Raw genomic sequence first — 25341 nt, 5'->3', positions numbered from 1 at the left:
CATGTGGCAGGGCAGGTTCTATTTATATTTGGGGCAGGGGAGGAAAAAGGTTGTTCTTTGGGAGAGAGAGGAGACCAAAGTGGTCAAACTGTTCACAATAAAAGCTGTGGTGAAACAGTATCAGTTAGGACTATGACTGAAGTGGATGAAATTTTGTTGTATATTCTTACCCATGGTTTTAAGTTTGCCAAACAGTAATCGATGAGTGATAAGTATCGTAGCACATTAAATAGTACATAAATTTAACAGAGCAAAGGAAAAACAAGGTTTTAAAAATCACAAAACTTGGGGCTCCTGGGTGGATCAGTCTGTTAAGCGTCCGACTCTTGATCTCCACTTAGGTCTTGATCTCAGGGTTGTGAGTTCCAGCCCTGAGTTGGGACGCACAGGGCATGGAGCCTGCTTAAAAACAAAAAAATCACAAAGTTTTACCTTTGGAAATTCTGGGGCTGCTTTAGAAGAAACCAACTTTTAGATCAGGGGAAGAAAAATGAAGATGTGCTGGTGCCTGTTGTCATAATTAACTTTTACTCTTTAACTATCTCAACTAGTTTAAGAAACTTAGAACAAGCATAGTGTCTTGGAGTATATTGATGCAGTTACTTATGTTTTCACATTCTACCTCTATCACCTACTTTATATCACTTGTTTGTTTAATCTCTGAAAAATACATAAATATAAGCCTGGTCTTACGTGTTACTATGGGTAGCCGTTTTTGTTTTCCTTTTAAGTTTGTATTAAAATAGGTCTCCTTTATTTGACTGTTGGTCTTTATTATGTCTTTCACTTGTTTTCTCATGTCATCTTTATGGGGGGAAAGTGACCTGGATTTACTCAGCTAGTCTTTATCTAGAAAGTTGGTATCTTCTTAGCATGTTTAGAGGTGAGTAAGACAATTTTTAATGGCAATATCCTTACTGTACCATAAACCATAGAATAAGAATGACAGTACAGGGGGAAGTAGTGCCTCCAAAAAAGGTTCCTATTTAAATGTTTTATTTTGGGTTGAAACGTTCTAGATGATGTTGTGTGACCTCCTTTTTTTTTTTTTAATTAATTTTTATTGGTGTTCAATTTACCAACATACAGAATAACACCCAGTGCTCATCCCTGTTGTGTGACCTCTTAAGGTAATAAGTACAGTTTGGCTGTGTGGCCCAAATAGATCCTCCTTATTTTGCCATTGCTCTTTAGGGATCTTAGGTGCGGCTCTTGTTCCTCGGCTGCTGTTGGGTTAATAAGTCTCTTGTTTCTAAACACCTAGACCCCTGCCTCTTCTCACATAACGATTGTACTAGATGGTCCTGCAACATTTTTTCTGGCTTTAAAAAGGTTTAAAATCATACTGGCTTATCAAAGTCATGGGTTCTACTTGTTACTAACGGTCTCCCTGAGGATTTGACATTTTTAGCTTTCTACACAAATGGGAGTTGTATGTTTTGGTTTTTATCCTAAAGACATGGTAGCTTTCATATTTATGCATAAGTATCAAATGTACACATACTCCAGGGTACTTAAGACTTTTGAAAAATGTATTATGTTTGAAAAAACTGGAGAGAGGTGGTGGTTATTGTGCCTGACTTAAAAAAGAGTTCTGTTTCACACCTGTGTTCCTGTTCTGTGTTAGTGAGACACTTCTTTCTCTGCAAACAGTACAGTTGGCCCCTGAACAGCATAGGGGTCGGGGTACCACTACCACCACCACTCCTGTGCAGTTGGAAATCCATATATAACTTCCGACTCTCCAAAATAGAACTACTAAGACCCTGCTGTTGACTGGAAGCCTCATCATTGACCGTTGATGAGCACTTGTTTTGTATATGCTATGTATTACGTACTATATCCTTATGTAACATAACATTTCTGGAGAAAAGGATGTTATTGAGAAAATTGAAGAGAATACAATACAATACTGTATGTATATTTTAATGCACAGATGAGTGGATCTGTCCAGTTAAAGTCTGTGTTACTCAAACACCTGCATCTATAAAAAAGATTTGGGGGATACCTGGGTGGCGCAGCGGTTTGGCGCCTGCCTTTGGCCCAGGGCCCGATCCTGGAGACCCGGGATCGAATCCCATATCAGGCTCCTGGTGCATGGAGCCTGCTTCTCTCTCTGCCTGTGTCTCTGCCTCTCTCTCTGTCTCTGTGTGACTATCATAAATAAATAAAAATTAAAAAAAAATAAAAATAAATAAAAACTTATCAGAATCACCTTTTCACAAGTGTTTCTCCTCAAGACTAGTAATAAGATTAAGTGTGGTATAAACTTTCTAAAAGTACCTGAGTTACTTTACTGCTCATATAATGGTTATCATTGTCAGTGAGGTCATTATATGGAGGAAGAAGTGTGGTATAACTTCTAGGATCTGTCACAGGCTTATTAGAGGAGCATGTAAGGGGCACCAGGGTGGCTCAGTTGGTTAAGTGTCCAGTTCTTGATACCGGCTGGCTCAGGTCATGATCCTCAGGGTCTTCTTGTCCCTCTCCCTATGCTCCTCCCCCCTCACTGTGCGTATATTCTCTCGCTCTCTGTCAAATAAAATCTTTTTAAAAAGGAAGAACATGTAAAATGTCTCCCAGAGAATGTTTGTGAACTCTAGATTTAGACAACCACAGCCTTGCACGATGTATTAGTAATTTGTATTTTTAAGGTAAAAAATACAGTACTGTATTAATTTGTAATCATTTTCAACATTGTCAATCCTGAGAGGCTACTCTAAATCTTAAGATTTTGTATCTCACAAAATACACTCACATTTCTGCATGTTACTTTTCCTTCCTCTTTAAAGTATTGAGAGTAAATTTGTACAACCCACAAAAATAGTGTATGTAGTTTTTTGGTCTGTAACTCTTAGAACTGTTGTCTCCGTTTAACTATTCCTTGTCCAATTTCCTTAGCATATATATTTATTTGCTTGGTACATACATTGTGTATCTGCTTTGTAGAAAGCGGTAGTAGGAATTAAGAGTGTAAATATATCCCTATATCAAAGTGGGAAATAATACACGTATGGAGAAAAAAGGTTAAATTAGGCATATATAGTGAGTGCTACTCTTGTTAAAAGAGGGGAATAATCACGTTGGGCCCTTGAAATGAACTCCTTTATGCAAATGGGAGTGCTAGATGTATTTTAAAGGTAGAATAGGTTTGACCAATATCTTAAGTTATTTAAGGTAAATAACTTAAATCTTTTCCAATCTAGCGTTCTTTTAATCTACCTTCAGGTTCTTGTCCATAAGTATATGTTAGATTTTCTCCTTTCCTTTTTCTCTTTTCTTTTTCTTTTTCTTTTTCTTTTTCTTTTTCTTTTTCTTTTTCTTTTTCTTTTTTTCTTTCTCATAATGGCATTAGCAGTTTTCCCTTTAGTCTAAGGCATTCTGCCAGGAAAATCCCTGACAATTCTAGACTGAGATAGATGTTTATTTCTCTTAGTGTATCCTGTTCCGGTGGATCACAAATGAAATTTCAAAAGGCAGAATACACGACAGATAAAAATTAGCCAAGTAAAAGTGTTTCAGAAACATTAAATTAGGGACGCTTGGATGGCTCAGCAGTTTAGCGCCATTTAGCGCCGCCTTCAGCCCAGGGCTTGATCCTAGAGCCCCAGGATGGAGTCCCATGTCGGGCTCCCCGCGGGGAGCCTGCTTCTCCCTCTGCCTGTGTCTCTGCCTCTCTCTATTCGTGTCTCTCATGAATTAATAAATAAAATCTTTTAAAAGATAAAGTTAGGGGATCCCTGGGTGGTGCAGCGGTTTGGCGCCTGCCTTTGGCCCAGGGCGCGATCCTGGAGACCCGGGATCAAATCCCGCATCAGGCTCCCGGTGCTCTCCCTCTGCCTGTGTCTCTGCCCCCCCCCCCCCCGTGTGTGTGTGTGTGTGTGTGACTATCATAAATAAATAAACATTTAAAAAAAAAGATAAAGCTAGATTTTAATTTTTAAGAAAGGAGATAGAGTCTCATAATCTAATGACTAACAAATTTAGATTTATGTAACATAACATTGACTAAATTTCTCTGGTTTTTATTATTTTGCTTTAGGCTCGGAAAGTATTTACATTTGATGTTTTCCCTCCTCCTCACCATAGCATTTTACACACGTGGCTGTCATTCCCCTACCCCCAAATAAATAAGCTTAATGATGCCAGGGATCCAATAATGTTGATTACATATCCCCCCTCTTTTAAGATTTTATTCAGTTATTTATTTGAGAGAGCAAGCACAAGCAGAGTGTGGGGGGGGAGGCGGGGGAAGGGCAGAGGGAGAGGAAGAGGCAGGCTCCTGCCAAGGAAAGAGTCGGGTGCGGGACTGGATCCCAGCACCCTGGAATCATGACCTGACCCAAAGGCAGATGCCTAACTAACTGAGCCACCCAGGTGCCCCTGCTGAATGCATTCTTAGGCTTGGTATAGAATTACTCCATGAATCATTGCTGTTAGTGTTCCCCAATTTACTTCATTCCTCTACTTCAAGGGCCTAATAAGTTCCCTAATACTTTTGCTCGTGCATATATGTAAATTATATGTTTACATAAAATATCTTTGAAGTTCTTTTTTTTTTTTAATTTTTATTTATGTATGATAGTCACACACACAGAGAGAGAGAGGCAGAGACACAGGCAGAGGGAGAAGCAGGCTCCATGCACCAGGAGCCCGACATGGGACTCGATCCAGGGTCTCCAGGATCGCGCCCTGGGCCAAAGGCAGGCGCCAAACCACTGCGCCACCCAGGGATCCCTATCTTTGAAGTTCTGAAGCAAATATTTTCAAGTTATAGGTCAGACTTCATTTTTCACTGGAAAAAATGGAGAATTTTTATTTTAACTAAAAAAATTTTTTTTTGCAGTGTAGTTGATGTATAATGTTTTAGTTTATAATATCATTGTATTTTCTGTGCTGTACTACATTTTTATCGTTGTGACTTAGTCATTTTTTACTGGAAACCTGTACATTCCAGTTCCCTTTACCCTTTTTGCCCATCCACCTAAACATCTCTCTAGTAACTATTAGTTTTCTCTGTATTTCTGGGTCTATTTCTGCTTTGTTTTTTTTATTTTTTAGATCCCACATATTAGTAAAATGGTACGTTGTATTTTTACTGTCTCACTTTATTCACTTAGCATTTTTTTCTTTTTTTTTCACTTAGCATTTTATCTTTAAGAATTCATTCTTTTTGTACTATTCTATTGTGTGTATGTGTCCCCACATTTTTTTTTTCCATCCATCTTTCGATGGACACTTTAGGTTGCTTCCGTATCTTGGCTATTGTAAATAATGCTACAGTAAACAATAGGGGTACATAGATCTTTGTGAATCGTGTTTTCATTTTGAGTAATACCCAATGGTGGAATAATGGGATCATATGGGATTTATAATTTTTTGAGGAATCTCCACACTTTTCTACAGTGGCTGCACCAGTTTACCTTCCCATCAGGGGTGCAGGAGGATTCCTTTTTCTCCGTATCCTTGCCAACACTCCTTAGTTCTTGTCCATTCTGACAGATGTAAGATGAACTCATTGTGGTTTTGGTTTGCATTTCCCTGATGATTAGTGATGTTGAGTATCTTTTCATGTGTCTGTTTGCTATTTGTCTTCTTTGGAAAATGTCTATTCAAGTCCTCTGCCCATTTTTAATCAGATTCTTTGGGTTTTATTTTTTGATGTTGAGTTGTGTAAATTTTTTATGGTTTTTTTTGTTATCCGTTATTGGATATATCATTGCAAATATCTTTTGCCATTCAATAGGTTATCTTGTTTTGTTGATGTTTTCCTTGGTGTGCAAAAGCCTTTTCTTTTTATGTAGTCCCAATAGTTTGTTTTTGCTTTTGTTTCATTTGCCTGAGGAAACATATCTAAAAAACGTTGTTAATGTCAAAGTTCAAGAGAATAGTTGCCTGTGTTTTCTAGGAGTTTCAACAGGTTCAAGTCTTATGGTTAGGTTTTCGATCTATCTTGAATTTATATTTGTGTATTGTAATAAAGTGGTCCAATTTCATTATTCTGGATATAGCTGCCCAGATTTCCCAGCACCATTCATTGAGGAGACTGTGTGTTTCCCCATTGTATATTCTTGCTGCTTTTGTCATAGATACATTGACCAAATAAGGGCAGCCCCAGTGGCGCAGCGGTTTGGTGCCGCCTGCAGCCTGGGGTGTGATCCTGGAGACTCAGGATCAAGTCCCACGTCGGGCTCCCTGCATGGAGCCTGCTTCTCCCTCTGTCTGTGTCTCTGCCCCTCTCTCTGTGTTTATGAATAAATAAATAAATAAAATCTTCAAAAAATTTTTTGACCAAATAAGCATGGGTTTATTTCTGGGCTCTCTGTTCTGTTCCATTGATCTATGTTGAAGGGGAAATTTTAATACCTGGAATAGAATAATTTCCAAATAGGGACTGGTTGTTAGTCACCGAAGTGATTAAAGGTGTACACTAGGACTGTCAGTGATGTTGATTCTGTCTTGGCTGCACATCAGCCTTCATTATCTAGCTAGTCCCTCTCCCTTTTTAAAAATAATTTTTGAACTTCAGGTAGAAAATTCAAATGATAAAGAAGGAGGCAGCCCCTTTGATCGTCCCTGGAAAAAAAATTTATTTGTATAAAGGTAGCCTTTTGTTTTTTAAACCAAAGGATCATGATTTAATCTGTTAAAGATGTATTGCTTATGGTTCATTTCATTTCATGAGACAGATGAGAACTTGCTGATATTGAGAAGAGGAATGGTGAATTTATGAACAGTCCAAAGTAATAAGTCATAATTGAACATTATGAAAGTTTGGGTGCTTTAAAGGTAGTTGGGCAGTTAAAGTTTGAGTTATGCATGTTCTCTGTTTTCATTTGGAACATTGGTAAACCAAAAATTGATTACCCCTAAGGTTTTAGTCAGTGTTTTATTGGTGTGATGTTGTATAAGATATTTTTAACTCTCTGAATCTTGACTGCCTTGCAACCTTACTGGGATGTGATAGAAGAGATAGTGTATATAAAGCCTTGTGCACTTCTGAGTGCTAAGTATGAATAAACACAGCATGCATGTTGCCTGTCACTCTCCACAGAAATATCTTCATTTCCCCAAATAACCATGTACTCCTCTCAAATCACCTTGAAATTTCTGCTGTAGCTTCCTAACTGGGGTCCTTAATATCTATGTTTTTGTGTCCCTAATATTCACCATGAAGGATTTAGCATGGTATTTTTGTTTTTTCAAAGGGATTTAATGCAAGGAATGGATGGGTTTGATAAGGCCAAGAGAGGGCCATTGATGTAACATAGGTGTTAGTAAATGCAGGAGACAGATACTAACCTTAGGGCTGGGGGAACAAAAGGAAAGAAAGGGTTGCCAGAAGCTGGAAGGTGTATAACTGTACAATTTGATGAGTTTTCACTTAAGCATGTACCCATGATACCACGACTGTAATCAAGTTATTCACCTTTGTGATTGCCTTTGCCTTTTCTTTTACCCTTCCTCCTCCCCAGTCTTTCTGTCATTCATTGGATTAGCTGGAGTAGAATGGCAGGATCATGCAGGAGATGTGTGTTTAACTGCCAAACTACTTTCCAAAATGATTGTATCATTTTACATTCTCACTAGCAGCACAGTTGACCTGTAAACAATGTATAAAGGGTTAGGGGAACTAACCCCCTGGCAATCACAAATCCATGTAAAACTTTTGACTTCCCCAGTATTTAATCACTGATAGTCTACTGTTGACTGGAAGCCTCACCTATAACAGTTGATGAAGGGACGCCTGGGTGGCACAGTGGTTTGGCACCTGCCTTTAGCCCAGGGTGTGATCTTGGAGACGTGGGATTGAGTCCCACATGGGGCTCCCTGCATGGAGCCTGCTTCTCCCTCTGCCTCTGTCTCTGCCTCTCTATTTCTTATGAATAAATAAATAGAATCTTTAAAAAAAAAAAAACAGGGATCCCTGGGTGGCGCAGCGGTTTGGCACCTGCCTTTGGCCCAGGGCGAGATCCTGGAGACCCTGGATAGAGTCCCATGTCGGGCTCCTGGTGCATGGAGCCTGCTTCTCCCTCTGCCTGTGTCTCTGGCTCTCTCTCTCTCTCTGTGACTATCATAAGTAAATAAAAATTAAAAAAAAAGCAGGTGATGAACACATGTATGTTATATGTGTTTTATATTCTTTTTTTTTTTTTAAGACTTTATCCATTCTTGAGAGACGGCGGGGGGCGGGGCAGAGACACAGGCAGAGAGAGAGAAGCAGTACTGTAGTAAGATACATCTTAGGTATATTTTAGTGTCTTATCTTTCTGTTGATCAGTGTTGGTGTTTTAAATGGATAGATTTTGCAATAAACATTTGGCAGGAGAAAAGAACCTTACTGTCATTCAGAATGGCTTTGATGGAAGAATGTACCAAATAAGTGGATCTGTGCTGTTAGAACCTGTTATTCAAGGGTCAACTGTAATTATTGAATCTTTAATAAAAATTCTTTAGTGATGAAATATACATGACAGTATTTGCCATTTTAAGTGTATATAGTTCATTGTCAAATACATTCACAGTATTGTACAACCATTATCACTATCTCCAAAATTTTTTCATTATCCCAAATTGAAATTGTACCCATAAAACATTAACTCTCCCATTATACTGTCTCCCCAGTCTCCATTAACCACTATTAAACACGTACTATCTCTGTGAATTTGCCTGTTCTAAGTTAACTCATGGAGGTGCAGTCTTAACAGTATTGTTTTTGTGTCCAGTTAATATCACTTAGCATATGTTTCCAAGGTTCATCCATGTTGTAGCCTTCAGTAGCATCTGAATTTCATTTTTGTAAATGGCTGAGTATTCCATTGTCTACCATGTTTTGCTTACCGATTTATCTGTAGGTGGACATTTGGGTTTCCACCTTTTGCCTATTACAATGATGCTATAAACTTAAGAAAATTTTAATTCCTGTGTATCTTTTATACTTGTTTGGTATTTGAGGCCATAAGAGTGATGGCTCATTCCTCTTAAAATCACTAAACATGTAGGTGATAAATTACATTTTGGTTCTAGCTTATTTGTGTGAGCTCTATGTTAAGAATTCCTGCTCCTTAGTTGATTTTAGCTGTTTGTCTCTCATTTTGCTGTTTGTTCTGAAATATTTCATTAAGTAAGGAGTAGGAACCATACTCTGGATTCATCTGGACAAGAAAGTGTAAATAGGTATATTATAGTGCCTATCTTTCTGTTGATCAGTACTGATGTTTTATTTTATTTTTATTTTTTAAAGATTTTATTTATTCATGAGAGACACAGAGGCAGAGACATAGGCAGAGGAAGAAACAGGCTCCCCATGGGGACCCCGATGTGGGACTTGATCCTGAAACTCCAGGATCATGACCTGAGCCAAAGGCAGATGCTCAGCTGCCGAGCCACCCAGGTATCCTAGTGTTGGTGTTTTAAATGGATAGATTTTTGCAATAAACATTTGGCAGGAGAAAAGAACCTTACTGTCATTCAGAATGGCTTTGATGGAAGAATGTACCAAATTTGCGCTGTTAGAGCTTAAGAGTGTTAAATATTTAAAGTTGAATTGGATGGGCCCATGACTCAGTCAGTAGAACAAATAACTCTTAATCTGAGATTTGTTTTTGAGGCCCGCGTTGTAAGTAGATTTTACTTCAGAAAAATAATAAGGGTACCTGGCTGGATCATTTGGAAGAGCATGTGACTCTTGATCTCAGGGTTGTGGGTTTGATCCCCACATTGGATGCAGAGATCCCTAAATATGAATAAACTTTAAAAACTTAAAGTAGATTTGGATACTTTTTAAGTATTGCACAAAGGTTGGAACTGGAATGAACTTAGTTTTGTCTGTAGTTTTACTTGACGTTGCATTTTCTCTAGTACATGAAAATCAGCCACTTTCAAAGAGGAATAAGAATAGAATGCGTAACTTTTTTTATTTAATGTATTTTATACTCTGTCTCAGAATGCAATTTTTTTAGTAGGTAGAATCTGGTATTTGTTTCCAGTTACTACTTCATGGCAATCTATCACTGACCAGATAGGATGGTAAGTGTACAACCTTATGATTAAAATATTGAAAAATAGGGCTTATGGGATACCTGGGTGTGGCTCAGTCAGTTATGTGTCAGACTCCATTCACCTCTGGTCATGATTTCAGAGTTGCAGGATCTAGCCCGCGTGGGGCTTTGGGCTGTGTGCTCAACATGCAGTGTACATGTTCCTCTCCCTATATTCCTCCCTGTGCCCCAAATAAATAAATAAAATCTTTTTTTAAATTTATTTTTATTTTTTTTTAATTTTTTTTATTTATTTATGATAGGCACACAGTGAGAGAGAGAGAGAGAGGCAGAGACACAGGCAGAGGGAGAAGCAGGCTCCATGCACCGAGAGCCCGACGTGGGATTCGATCCCGGGTGTCCAGGATCGCGCCCTGGGCCAAAGGCAGGCGCCAAACCGCTGCGCCACCCAGGGATCCCAATAAAATCTTTTTTTTAAATGTAGGGTTTTTGCTTCCATGGGAATATGGCTCCATCAGGAAGTATAACATTTTAAAGGGTTTTAGTGAGGAACATTTGGTGGCTCATTCAGTTAAGAATCTAACTCTTGATCTTAGAGTGGTCAGTTTAAGCCCCTCATTGGGCTCCATGCTGGGTGTGGAGCCTAGTTTAAAAACGCAAAAAACTAAACCATTTATAAGGTATTTTTGTGAATCCTTTATGAAAATTAGGTTTGGTAATGCATTTCTTTTACTCTTTCATCAAGTATCACTTTTTAGAAGGTGTTCCTAGGGGATAAGATTATTGCCAAGAAAATAATTTGCAAGATGATAGGGCAGCCTGGGTGGCTCAATGGTTTAGCCTCACCTTTATCCCAGGGTGTGATCTTGGAGACTCAGGATCAAGTCCCACCCACGTCGGGCTCCCTTCATGGAGCCTGCTTCTCCCTCTGCCTTCTCTGTCTCTCTGTCTCTCTGTCTCTCATGAATAAATAAATAAAATCTTAAAAAAAGACTTGGCAACATGATGGGTAATTTCTAAGGCAGGATGGAGTTTATGTTATTTATTTATATGGATAGGGCTTATTAATCAAACCTTTCAGCTAGCTAAAGTTGATGCTATCCAATTACTAAGTTTATGTTGACTATTTGACATTGCTCTCTTAGTGGGACTGTCAAAGACATTTTTCTTGATCTTGAGAAAATAGATTATAAAAGATAATGCATAAGCTCTGAGATTTGGAGAAATTACATGTTAAAATCTGCCTTCCCATGACTTATTAGACTTTTTTTTATACTAGTGTATATTAAAGAAATTATACATGGCTGGTTTAAAAAAATTTTTTTAAGGGTTTATTTATTTGAGAGAGAGCATGTACACACAAGTTGGGAGAGGGGCAGAAGGAGGACAAGCAGACTCCCTGCTGAGCAGGGAGTCCAAAGCAGGGTGCCATCCCATGGCCCTCAGATGTGGCCTGAGCCAAAATCAAGAGTCAGATGCTCAACTGAGCTACCTGCACACTCTATGCTTTTTTTATTTTTATTTCTATTTTATTTTTTAAATTTTTTTAATATTTATTTATGATAGTCACACACACAGAGAGAGGCAGAGACACAGGCAGAGGGAGAAGCAGGCTCCATGCACCAGGAGCCCGACGTGGGACACGATCCCCGGTCTCCAGGATCGCGCCCTGGGCCAAAGGCAGGTGCTAAAACCGCTGCGCCACCCAGGGATCCCTATGCTTTTTTTAATAGCTAATAGCATCTTTATTTTTTATATCACTTTTTTTTTTAAAGATTTTATTTATGTACTCATGATAGAGAGAGAGAGAGAGGCAGAGACACAAGCAGAGGGAGAAGCAGGCTCCGTGCCAGGAGCCTGACGCGGGACTCGATCCTAGGACTCCAGGATTGCGCCCTGGGCCAAAGGCAGGCGCCAAACCGCTGAGCCACCCAGGGATTCCCTTACATCACTTTTCAATAAGTTGAAGGTTAATTAAAGCCTTTGAGGTGAGTTTTTGTTCAAATTGAGAACAACAGGATGAGGAGGCTACATATAAAAGATATTGAGGTGCCTAGGTGGCTCAGTTGCTTAAGTGTCGGACTCTTGATTTCAGCTCCAGGTCATCTCGGGGTTGAGATACTGAGCTGCACTGGGCTCCGATCCTGCGTGAGATTCTCTTACCTCCCTCTGTTCCTCCCTGTGCGCTTGGTGGTGCACACACATGCACGCGCACACACTGTCTCTCTCTCTCTTTGAACATAGTTAAGTGAGGGGCACCTGACTGGCTCAGTTGGTAGAACACATGAGTTTTGATTTTAGTATTAAGTTTGGACTCCCCCCCCCCCCGCCCCCACACCCATGTTCAGTATAGAGATTGTATATAAGAAATAACTTTTTAAAAAATGTTAATGATTTTATGAATCCTTTGAAAAACTTGATGATTGAGCAACAAGAACATAGTTGAACTTGCAATGTTTCTGATTAAATAAAAAATTTTAAAAATCTTTATGTATATGTACGTGTCAAATTTCCTTGACTCCCAAAGAGGAGCTTAGAAAGCTACTGGAAGAAATATCCTAGAGGTACTTGGGTGGCTCAGTTAAGTATCCAAATTCTTGATTTTGGCTCAGGTCATGATCTCAGGGCCCGCATGCTGGGCACTACCCTGGGCATGGTGCCTGCTTAGTATTCTTTCTCTTGCTCACCGTTTGTCCCTCCATCCTCTCTCCCTTTAAAAAAGAAAAAAATATCTCAGCTTCTTCACTTACACTTTTAGAATAGTAGGAAACTAATAAATTCATTTTAATTTTTATAGATTATAATGTTTTAATGACTTCTTTAGTACATTGTTTTAAGAAATTTATTTGAATGTCACTGTTAAGTCTCAAAAGCTGAGCTTTTCCTGCTGCTTCTACACATTTGGCTTTTCTTCCTTGATAAGCATGACTCTTGTGTATTTTCTCTTTTTTATTTAAAATGTAAAACTGTTCTTAATTGAGCTGCTCTAATCTTTTAAATTTTGGGTAATCCATGGGAAAGGATTTGGGAAAGAAGTTAAAGTACTTACTGACCTAAACTTTGTACTAGTAATAGATTCTAGACAGACATTTTTATGTGCCGTAGTACTTGATCAGAAAAGGTGTTGTTCCAGTGTTCTGAAGGGACTGAAGTACAGTCATTGTAGAGTGACATTAAATTAAGATTGTATGGTCTGTGGGAAGCTTCCTTTTCTTATTATTTCACTTTTTCCCTGTTTTCATCTTTTACCCTTTGCTCCATCTACAGGAGAACCTCAGAAACCTCTGAAAAGAGAGGGAGAAGATACTTAATTGATTTAATTGGTAACAGAAGAGTTGACGGATCTCTGTTTGATCCTATTTTCTTGTTCTCTGAGGCTGAGAAAAGCCTCCAAATCTATATCTCAACTAGAGGCAGCAGTAGTAGTTTTAGACATTGTCCTCATTCCTAATGACAGATTAAGAAGAAAACTACTAAAAAAAAAAAAAAAAAAAAAGAAGAAGAAAACTACTAAATCTCTCATGGCTGTATGTTTCCCATGTTAAAAGGTTTCAGAGGGATTTCTATTAGTTTTTTTTTCTTTCTTAGAACTGCCATTTCCTCAATTTTTTAAAGAGGCCTTAGTGATAGTAATTTATGTGTAAAGAACAGAAGGGCAAACCATACTAGAATTATGTTTTGGTTAAATATTTTAGATACTATTGATATGTGGGATTGTTTTGTGGACTACCCTAATAATTGGTATAATTTAGCTTTTTAAAAAAATTTATAGTTGTCATAATCTTAATTTTAGGTATACAGAAGCTTTCTTTTAAAATTTGATTCGGAGATCCTTGGGTGCCTCAGCAGTTTGGCACCTGCCTTTGGCCCAGGGTGTGATCCTGGAGTCCTGGGATTGAGCCCGTATCAGGCTCCCTGCATGGAGCCTGCTTTTCCCTCCTATGTCTGCCTCTGTGCCACTCGTGAATAAATAAATAAAATCTTAAAAAAAAAATACATTTGATTTTCCTAATTGTTTCCCTTTTTACTGTCTTACTAAAACTAGACCTGATTTTGTGTTCACAAAGTCTCTTCATTTGAAATAATTTCAGTTAGAAGTGTTGCCCCAAAAATATAGAATGCACACCTTTTAGCTTATTCTAATATTAACAACTTCTACAAGCGTAATAAAATTATCAAAGCCGTAAGACAAACATTGGTCAGTACTATTAACTGTGGACATTAATTCAGATTTCACAAGTTTTCTGTCTAATGTCCCTTTTCTGTTGTATTGTTTGGTTAGTTGGGTCATTTTTGTCTCCTAATCTATGACAGTTTTAATCCTTACTTGATAGGTCTTGGACACTTTTGATGAGTTCTGGTCAGTAAGTTTTGTTGAGTGTATTTCAATTTAAGTTTGTCTGCTTTCTCATGATTTTTTTGGCAATACCACAACATGTGATGTCTTCAGTCCACCATGACACAGTGCAAATGATACCAGTACATTTAATTATTCATTTATTAACGTTTATTAGCTGGTGGTTCCTGCCGCTTTTCTGTTGACAGAATTAATGTTTTTTTTTGTCAGATGATCTTGGGAAGTAATTTGACTACACTGACTGGTATCTTATTTCTTTTGAAAGATTTGGCCATTCTCCTTAGCCGTTCATTGGTGGTTCTCATTTGTAACATTTAGTATTGCAGTTTTTGCCTAGTAGAACCGTTAAAAATGTAAATGACCTAGTTTTAAATTGGATGGTATGTAAAAATCAGTTAAATTTTTGGCACCTAGCAGTTTTTCAAGTGTCTTAAGCTATGAATATTGATACTTGACATTACATTTTTCCATTGATTGATAGCCCTCATGTGACATTATTGTACTAATAAAGTTTTTCCATAGTAAAGAAATTATCTTCATAATTAATGGTTTTAAATGTTTAGTTATTTGAAATATATGAAAGGAAATGAGTAGTTTGCTATAATTCCTTTTTGAAGTGCAAATGAAAGGGAATAAATTTACTACTTTAACTCAGGATTAAGGTAGTTTTACAATCAAATCAGCATTTTATTGCATTTGTATTATATATACACATACATACTTATTATTGGTAAATTTCTTAGCAAATCCCTTCTCCGTGAAAATTTGAATCCAGAGTTCCAGATTTATTGGATCAGGCTTAGGGGACATAGTTCCAGAAAGTCTTAGCTGTATTTTCAGAAATCAGATTGCTCTGAAAAAAGATCATCATAGATCATTTGGTAGCTAATTAAACAAATGTGAGACTAATCTTTATTTTATATAGTAAGTAATATTTATTTAGGGATCCTACTTCTCAAACTCCTCGCGTATGTTAATGTGGGTTTACAGTATAACTTTAAAACTTAGGGGACCAGAGTGCTTGGGTGGCTCAGTTGTTTCAGCATTTGACTCATTAAAGATTTTATCCACTTACAAGAGAAAAGGAGTGTGCGTGAGGAGGAGAGAGAAAGAATCTCAGATTCCTGTTCTGAGTCTGGAGCCTGAGTGTGGTGCTTGCTTAAAACTCTCTCCCTTTATTTGCCACCCCCCCTCCAAATAAGTAAAGAATAGGTTGTATTAAGATATTCGTTAAGTAAATAACATTAGAAACCAAGCTTTCCCCTTAACCCTTCTTCCATATTGTAGTGGAGGACTAGTTAAAAGTCGTATTTCCAGGATTACCTTAATGTTGTAACATCTGATCTTGATTTAGAAATATTTTACATGAACTTTATAGTGCTTACAAAATTACATCTTCAGGGGTTTTGTCGTTTTAACCCTTTAAAATAAATTTATGTATGTGTTAAATAAATGAACAACATACTAGTCCCTTGTATTTCTTTTTTATTTAAAAAATTATGTTTTGGTATGTTTAACAAGTATAGCATTAAAGAACATCTTAGATGATAATTTGTAATTGTTAAACCTATATTTGGTAAAGCTAACAAATTAAAACTTTAAAGGAGTAGTGCACGAAAACGATTGGCATTAAAAAATGTCAATATTGGGGATCCCTGGGTGGCTCAGCGGTTTGGCGCCTGCCTTTGGCCCAGGGCACGATCCTGGAGTCTCAGGATCGAGTCCCGCGTTGGGCTCCTTGCATGGAGCCTGCTTCTCCCTCTCCCTGTGTCTCTGCCTCTCTCTCTGTGTCTATCATGAATGAATAAATAAATCTTTTTTAAAAATGTCAGTATTGCTGATGGGATTGGGGTTTATTATCTGACTTTATCTCCCCCAGTTTTTGTTGTTGTTACTGAAGATTTATTAGCATGCTCTAAAAGTGTTGAATACTTTTTTTAATAGGAATTAAAAAATACGTTGTTGGCCTCATTATCAAGACGTCATCTGACCCAACTTGTGTAGAGGTAAGATCATTTTTGAAGATTGGTGTGAGAATGTAAAATCATTTAAATATTAAATCTTGAACTTAAATCTACTTATAATAGGCATACAAACATGCACAACAATCATTTACAGTAGCTCTAATTATTTTTCTCAAAGGGATTTCTTTGCTTATGTTCTTACTTATTAAACCTGTTTTAGACTTCTAATCTCAACTTTTTTTTTTTTTAGAAGGAAAAGGTGTATATTGGGAAATTAAATATGATTCTTGTTCAGGTAAGTTTTGTGACTCGATTCATTATTTTCCTTAATTAAATGCTTCACTCAGGCTGATTAGTGGAACAAAATATTCAAGCGCACTTTTATTAAGTAACTAGACTAACATCTTGAAGTAGTACTACTAGTTTTTATAATAACTATAATAGTTAATCTACTGTTTCACATTTGAAATTGTAAATTTGCTATGGTAGAAAACATCAGATACTATACTGTAAACTCATCACCTCTGTGGCTCCAATATGGATCAGACTTGTTAAAGAGCTTTCTCATTTGCCTGTTACTGTGCAGATTTCCTTTCCATGTTCTCTCTGTTTGAATTCATTCCTTAATGCTTTTTCACACTTTCTAAAGTCTCAACTTCAAAACTATTTATTTACATACTATGATAGAACATTTTCTTGAGAACTTTAATTGGTGTGTGAGGGGCAGCCCCGATGGCTTAGCGGTTTGGTGCCGCCTTCAGCCCAGGGTGTGATCCTGGAGACCCAGGATCAAGTCCCACATCGGGCTCCCTGCATGGAGCATGCTTTTCCCTCTGCCTCTGTCTCTGCCCCCCACCCCCGCCGCCGCCGTGTGTCTCAAATAAATAAATAAATAAGTAAATAAATAAATAAATAAATAAATAAATAAAATTTAAAAAATAATTGAGAAAAAATAGATTTTTCTATTTAAGTCATGAAAATATGTGGGTTTTCATTCACTAAGTCACACTGATATTTATACTGAGGACATTTGTTGTTAGCCTACCTTTGGGATGAGGGAGGAGTATAAAGAAATTAGTTAGCTCTTGGGGGCACCTGGGTGGCTCAGTGGTTTGAGAGTCTGCCTGTGGCTCAGGTTGTGATCCGAGTCCTGGGATGGAGCACTGCATCAGGTTCCCCACAGGGAGCCTGCTCCTCCCTCTGCCGGTATCTCGGCCTCTCTGTGGGTCTCTCATGAGTAAATAAATAAAATCTTTATTGAAAAAAAAAATTAGCTCTTGTTAAAAGGTGGGGAATAATTGGGTTAGGAAAAACCCTAGTATACAAAATACACAGTATAGACTTGAAATACAATCCAGTTTTCATCAGTGATGATTCTATCCCCAATTGTAATGCTGTTTCTTAGAAATTTATGTAGATACTATTACATTTCAAGGCTCAGATTCCACCCAAAGAAAATGGCTCTCACTGTCGATCACCTTTTTATTGCTTAAGAGTTTTACTTTGAGGGCAGCCCTCGTGGCTCAGCGGGTTTAGCGCCACCTCCAGCCCAGGGTGTGATCCCGGAGACCCGGGATCGAGTCCCACATCAGGCTCCCTGCATGGAGCCTGCTTCTCCCTCTGCCTGTGTCTCTGCCTCTCTCTGTGTGTGTGTCTCTATGAATAAATAAATAAATAAAATGTTTAAAAAAAAAGAGTTTTACCTTGAGTCTACTTAGGATAATTTGAACATATGTGTCTGACTAATATTGATACGCATGCACATTATTAGGACAGCCTAGACTGAGGTGCATGGCTGCTGGCTCAGTCAGTGGAGTATGCAACTCTTGATCTTGGGTGTGAGTTCAAGACTCTCTTAAACTGTTTAATAAAAAGAACCAGACTAGATCATTTGGGATAACTGAGAGGTGTTTTGGGCATTTGAAGCCAAAAACTTTATCTGTGTTCTACTTTATCCAATTTATTCTATAGAGGATGACACATTTCCTCTTAGTCAAGGAGGAGAAAATGAAAAGTGGGTGTTAACTAACTCTTGCTTATAATATTACACAAGTTCTTTGAAATTTGTTTTGCCATTGAGAAGTGAAACTAAATTAACATCTATTTTATTTTAGATATTAAAACAAGAATGGCCAAAACACTGGCCAACTTTTATCAGTGACATTGTTGGAGCAAGTAGGACCAGTGAAAGTCTCTGTCAGAATAATATGGTGATTCTTAAACTCTTGAGTGAAGAAGTATTTGATTTCTCTAGTGGACAGATAACTCAAGTGAAAGCAAAGCATTTAAAAGACAGGCAAGTAATTTTTTTTTAGAATTTCTTAATTATTCCTGAAGAGATTTAAAGGAATTTGGAGGTGATTATAATTTTTTGAGAAATTGTGATTGTTAATGTGTTAAATTACTTTTAATTATTTTTTTTTACTTTTAATTATTTTTTAGAACAAATTTAAATAGTCTTAGAGTAGACCTAATCTTCTAAATCTGAAGGTTTGAAAAGTATGTGTGATGATAAAGATAGGATATCACACTTTAATTGTCACAGCTCAATAACTTTATACTTCTCATGCAAAAGAAATCTAGGTCAGGAATTCCAGAAACCTTTGGGATCTGTATATAAACGGTTGACTACTTAAATATAAGCCCAAGAAATGACTTGGATCCAAATGGCAACTGATTTGTTACCAGCCCTGCATCTTGAGAATGTGCCGCCGTCTTTTCTTTAACTTCAAGTAATAAAAATTTGTTGCAGTCTTTAGGGCACAGCGGTATTTCACCTTTATATATTCAGGCTAACGTCTGTATTCATAATTTTAACTCTGTTTCTGTGTATAACCACATTGTAGGATTTGAGAGATAAATAAACACATATACATCCCCCCCTCTTCTAGTTTGGACAGAGTTTTGTTTCAACTATCTTGATTTAACATCTTAAAAAAAGACCAGACTGATTGAAATTATTTCAGGTTAGACTAAGGATGACAGGAACCTCTTCTTTATGGATAATCTTTGAGAGAGTGATATTACAGGTAGTTTTAGCAACTTTGTAACATTTGATGAAGTTGTTGATACTTGTGTTTAAATAGTAACTGGAGTTTTTAATGACCAAATAACTGAAATCTTTTGTAATTTTGTTAGTATGTAAATAATTTCTCTGTGTCTTCTAAACTGATCACTTCTTTTTTTTAGCATGTGCAATGAGTTCTCCCAAATTTTTCAGCTGTGTCAGTTTGTGATGGTAAGTGCTTTTGATACCATTTTTTAAAAGTAACACTTAATTATATGAAGAGGATTATTTACAAATATGTTTTTGTTATAGGAAAATTCCCAAAATGCTCCACTTGTACATGCAACTTTGGAAACATTGCTCAGATTTCTGAATTGGATTCCACTGGGATATATTTTTGAGACCAAGTTAATCAGCACGTTAATTTATAAGGTATAGTGAATACATCTCAGTTCTTATCACTGGATAGTTCCATATACTTTTAATTTCTGATGGTCTTTGCTCTAGAAAAGCTTGCATTGATAAGCATTGATAAGCATAACTAACCAGTGTTGTGTCTAATATGAGAAGCTGCTTAGAAGAACTTTTTAGTTTCAGTTAATCTGTATAATGATGTCCAACTCTCAGGAATTCCTTGTGAACAGCTATTAAGGGATTTGATTTTAGTTTGCTATATAGGTCACAGTAAGGTAAGTTAAGTCTATAAAATGGAAGGTCTGGTTTCTTTCCTGTTTTTTTTTTTTTTTTTAAGCAGCAGCATGCAATACCTGTGTAAACTCTTAATACTTGTTCATCCAGAGACAACCACTTATCAATAGGTTGTATTATCTTTCCAGATGCTTTCTTGGCAAATAGAAGGAATAAATTTGTATGCTTAATTGAGAAGATTATTATAACTTAACATTTGAGGTTTTGTAGTTTAGGGCTTGATAAGGTAATATACATTATTCTAATATATGAATTTACAATATTGGAGACAGTTTACTGTTGACAGTGTATACATATGTATATATATATAACTTTGCTATTGTCAGTGGTACAAGAGGAAACATTAAGTAATACAGCATTTATGTACCTATTTTGCATAAATGTTTATACATATAATTGTCAGATCAATGAACATAATCCATTTAAGGCTTTTTGATGCTTACCAAATTGCCATCCATAAGTGGTATGCCATTTTCATACTTTCTTAACAAATAGAATATGAAAGAGCCAGTTTTACCATACATTTGTTAATCATATGTGTATCGCCCATCTCTTAAAATCCTAAGCAGTTATAAATCTTGGGTCTTTTTTAGACTGTACATAAAATATGATGTTGTTAAAAGTCCTAAAATGGGTCTTGGGAAAATTACTAAGTTACTTTGTGTTTAGATGTCTGAAGACAGATCAGAAGAGGCTCAGTTTTTTCCTAAAGCATTTACTGTTTGTTGGGTAGATAATGAAATTTCCTCAATATATATGTGCAAAACAAAATATCCATAGATTGATCTGATTTTTTTCCCCTCTTATGATCCTGATTGTTAAAACCTTTATTTTTCTTAATTGTTAAGTAAAGTATTACAGGCCATTTATTTTTTTGCTTCCTTTTTTTAAAATTTTAAAATAGTTCCTGAATGTTCCAATGTTTCGAAATGTCTCTCTGAAGTGCCTCACTGAGATTGCTGGTGTAAGTGTAAGCCAATACGAGGAACAATTTGTAACGCTATTTACACTGACAATGATGCAGCTAAAACAGGTAATACAACACTCTTAAGATCTGAGCAAACCATTTTAATGCCTTAGAAAAATTTGGGTTGGAGTTGAACTGTTCTGTCATAACTAATCATAACTATTGTGATTGTATATTTTTTACTTCATTTGATCGCTATACAGTGTATATTTATTAAAATAAGATTAGGCAGACATTTTAATGAACATTTGGAAATTCCTTGAAATAGAGATTCTGGAAGTATCCTAGGAATTTATTTACATAGACTTTTTAGAAGCTTGGAAACCTGGGGTTTAATGTCACCTCTTGTTTCTGACTTTGACTCTGAAATGAAGAGATTGTACATTAACAGTCTTGATTAGGTATATATGAAATTGTTTAGAGTGTTAACCATAATACATTACCTTAGTGATCCAAATGAATTACTTAAATGTTGTTTTTTAATAACACTAAGGAAGGAAAAGTCTGATACAGGGAAAAAATGCAAAGATACTTTGTGAAATCTTACTGTTTGTAACATTTTTAAAAACCACTAAAACACAAAAATGCTATAGTGTAAACTGAGTATGGATTCCTAGTGAGAAATAATCTAAGTCTGGCTTATAATATCAGTAACAAGGTGGTGAAATCTTAGTACTTAACGGTTGATTTTTTTAAAGATGCAGACTAATGGTCCCTGTTTAAACTTGTAGATGCTTCCTTTAAATACCAATATTCGACTTGCATACTCAAATGGAAAAGATGATGAACAGAACTTTATTCAAAATCTCAGTTTGTTTCTCTGCACCTTTCTTAAGGAACATGGTCAACTTATAGAGAAAAGGTTAAATCTCAGGGAAACACTCATGGAGGTAGGCTTTGTGGAGCCTTTGGCTTCTGAAATTCTTATATAATGAAAATTCTTTCAGAAAGGCCTTTGTTGTAAAATGTCTACCTTTTCTTTTTTAAATGTCTGTACCTTTGGGGCACTTGGGTGGCTGGCTAAGAGTCTGCCTTCAGCACAGGATCCTGGGATAGAGCCCTGCCTGCTTGTCTCTCTCCCTCTACCCCACCTCCAACTCTTGTGCATGCACCACTCATAAATAAATCCTTTTTATTTTTTTAAATATTTTATTTATTCATGAGAGACAGAGAGAGGCAGAGACCCAGGCAGAGGGAGAAGCAGGCTCCATGCAGGGAGCCTGACATGGGACTCAATCCTAGGTCTCCGGGATCACGCCCTGGGCTGAAGATGGCACTAAACTGCTGAGCCCCCCGGGCTGCCCAATAAATCCTTTTTAAAAGTATCTTTCTTCCTCTGTTGTGTGTCTCTCCACCTTCCCTGCATGCTTGTCTGGGTCTTTCTTTCTCTCTCTCTCTCTCTCTCCTCTCTCCTCTCTCCTCTCTCCTCTCTTTCTCCTCTCTCTGAAGTAAGTAAAACCTTTTTTTAAAAAAAATAAATAGGGATGCCTGGGTGGCGCAGTGGTTGACCATTTGCCTTCAGTTGGGGAGCCTGCTTTTGCCTCTGCTATGTCTCTGCCCCCCTCTCTCTGTCTTTCATGAAGAAAATAAAGTCTTTTAAAATAAATAAGATGTTTGTACTTGTGACCTCCTCTTACCTATTGTCACATAAAATACGTTAATTTTGAATTACAAGCTGAATTTGTTCTGTTTTCTGCATAATGCCAGATCAATAATTGATAATCACAATTCAATTCCTAAGGGGTCTTCAGACATTTCTGAGATGAAAAGTCTAAAGATGTTGTTTAGAAACTGAGGTATAATCCATATAATATAAAACTGTGTTTAGAGTGTACAACTTTAGTGAGAGTCACAGAATTATTAAGTGTCCTCTATTCTAAAACATTTTCATCACCTGCAAAGGGTGATGTACCCATTGAAATACATAGGTCCTTCGTTCCGGTCTTCTCCTGCCTCTAGCAACCACTAATTTGTTCCCTATGGATTTATCTATTCTGAACCTTTAATGTAAGTGAACTCCTAGTATATGGTGTATTGTAATTAGTGTTTTTCACATAGTGTATTTTCAGGGTTCATTCGTGTTACAGCATGTACCAGTATTTTTTATAGCTAAATAACAGAACCAATACATTGTATTGTATCCTAGTTTGTATGCCCATTCATGAATCAATAGACATATAGATTGTTTAAACCTTTTGAGTATTTGTATCAAATGTCCCTTAATATCCATACGTTTTTAGGGAACTTTTAACATGTGTATTGACCAAAAAATAAACAAAATTTTCGAAGTGTTGTAGAATATGTCTGAAGAAAGTACAACTTGCTCCTAGAGAATTTCTAGTCTATTAGATGAATAATGAAACCTCAGAATTGTGCAAAATGAAACATGAATTTTTATCCTATTAACATAACAAATGGCAGGCAATTTGTGGTAAAAAATAATGTAAGGGATTATTTTTAATATTTTCGGTGTTCTTTATAGGCTCTTCATTATATGTTGTTGGTATCAGAAGTGGAGGAAACTGAAATCTTCAAGATTTGTCTTGAGTACTGGAATCACTTGGCAGCTGAACTTTATAGAGAGAGCCCGTTCTCTACATCTGCTTCTCCATTGCTATCCGGAAGTCAACATTTTGATGTTCCTCCCAGGAGGCAGCTATATTTGCCCGTGTTATCCAAGGTAACAATAAAGTGGGTGGTGAATGCTACTCCTATTTCTTGCTATAATTTTGAAGACTTAATGAAATAGTGGGTTTTATTTTATTTTGACTTTTATAATCTAAATAAAACGTAGAAAAAGAGCATCCAACAACTTGTCCATGTTTTCAAAGCTAGAAAATTGAGAAGGATTGTTTTAAGAACCATAGTGTTTTGGTAGAAGCAGATTGCATTCCAATGAGTTTATTAGAAATGCAAATTAAAAGATCACCGACTGGCGTGTAATGAATCACTCTCGACAGGAAACTTAATAGTATATGTTTTATTCGTGATAAATAACGCATGGAAATCATTGTTGTAGAATTACATTTTTTAAGATTTTATTATTTGAGAGAGAGGGAACAGACTCCCTGCTGAGTAGAGAGCCTGATTTGGAGCTTGATCCAGGATACCTAGATCATGACCTGCACTAAAGGCAGACATGTAACAGAGTGAGCCATCCAGGTGCCCCTCAAATTGCATTTCGTAATGTTTCTGTTCTGTATTGTGGGAACAGTTTTGGGGGTATGTTGGTCTAAAGTGTGAAATGCTTATTTCAAAGATGTAATAGATTTTTCTTGTTTGGTTGAGCAGGTCCGTTTATTGATGGTTAGTCGTATGGCTAAACCTGAAGAAGTATTGGTTGTAGAAAATGATCAAGGAGAAGTTGTCAGAGAATTCATGAAGGATACAGATTCCATTAATTTGTATAAGAATATGAGAGAAACATTAGGTGAGTCAAGAAATCCTGCTGGTTTGATCTTTTTAATTCTCTTCTGGGGTGGAAATAACTAAGAAATGGAGCATACTTTTCTGAATCTGTTAATAATCACTTTTATTGCTGTGCTATTTCTTATTAAATTTTTTTTGTTCATAGTTTAGAATTTGATCTTTTAGAACCTTTTCCCTTCTTTTGTAGTTTATCTTACTCATCTGGATTATGTAGATACAGAAAGAATAATGACTGAGAAGCTTCACAATCAAGTGAATGGTACAGAGTGGTCATGGAAAAATTTGAATACATTGTGTTGGGCAATAGGCTCCATTAGTGGAGCAATGCATGAAGAGGATGAAAAACGCTTTCTTGTTACTGTTATAAAGGTATGCAAGAGATACTACATGTGAGCTGAGCTCTTGGGTAACTAAATTGTATTATTATAAATGACTGAAATTGCTCTCATTTTACAGGATCTTTTAGGATTATGTGAACAGAAAAGAGGCAAAGATAATAAAGCTATTATTGCATCAAATATCATGTACATAGTAGGTCAATATCCAAGATTTTTAAGAGCTCACTGGAAGTTTTTGAAGACTGTAGTTAACAAGTTGTTTGAATTCATGCATGGTAAATCCTTATTATTCAGCTATTTATATTTATTGAAGAAAAGAAACCCCAAATTTTCTTAAAATTTTTTGATAATATTTTTGTTTTGTTAGAGACCCATGATGGAGTCCAAGACATGGCTTGTGATACATTTATTAAAATAGCTCAGAAATGCCGCAGGCATTTTGTTCAGGTTCAGGTTGGAGAAGTAATGCCATTTATTGATGAAATTTTGAACAATATCAACACTATAATTTGTGATCTTCAACCTCAGCAGGTACGTAGAGCACTGAGCATCGTAGTAGTATGCATATTC

At 36.6% G+C, this 25341-nt stretch overlaps 1 protein-coding gene across 1 annotated transcript in view; it reads left to right on the top strand.

The window, feature by feature from the left end:
- XPO1 (exportin 1) overlaps positions 1 to 25341 on the top strand; it is a 48162-nt gene that overhangs the window by 13276 nt on the left and 9545 nt on the right. The window contains exons 5-16 of the mRNA XM_055328203.1: positions 16303 to 16364; positions 16573 to 16617; positions 18437 to 18618; positions 19512 to 19560; positions 19642 to 19761; positions 20942 to 21070; positions 21736 to 21894; positions 23487 to 23684; positions 24296 to 24434; positions 24621 to 24802; positions 24890 to 25046; positions 25139 to 25302. Of these exons, the coding sequence (XP_055184178.1) occupies positions 16303 to 16364; positions 16573 to 16617; positions 18437 to 18618; positions 19512 to 19560; positions 19642 to 19761; positions 20942 to 21070; positions 21736 to 21894; positions 23487 to 23684; positions 24296 to 24434; positions 24621 to 24802; positions 24890 to 25046; positions 25139 to 25302 (1586 nt within the window). The remainder of the gene's footprint in view (positions 1 to 16302; positions 16365 to 16572; positions 16618 to 18436; positions 18619 to 19511; positions 19561 to 19641; positions 19762 to 20941; positions 21071 to 21735; positions 21895 to 23486; positions 23685 to 24295; positions 24435 to 24620; positions 24803 to 24889; positions 25047 to 25138; positions 25303 to 25341) is intronic.

This window comes from Nyctereutes procyonoides, unplaced genomic scaffold (genome assembly GCF_905146905.1).
Source record: "Nyctereutes procyonoides isolate TBG_1078 unplaced genomic scaffold, NYPRO_anot_genome, whole genome shotgun sequence".
Taxonomy (NCBI): Eukaryota; Metazoa; Chordata; class Mammalia; order Carnivora; family Canidae; genus Nyctereutes; species Nyctereutes procyonoides.
This window is presented reverse-complemented; position numbering and strand designations above follow the sequence as displayed.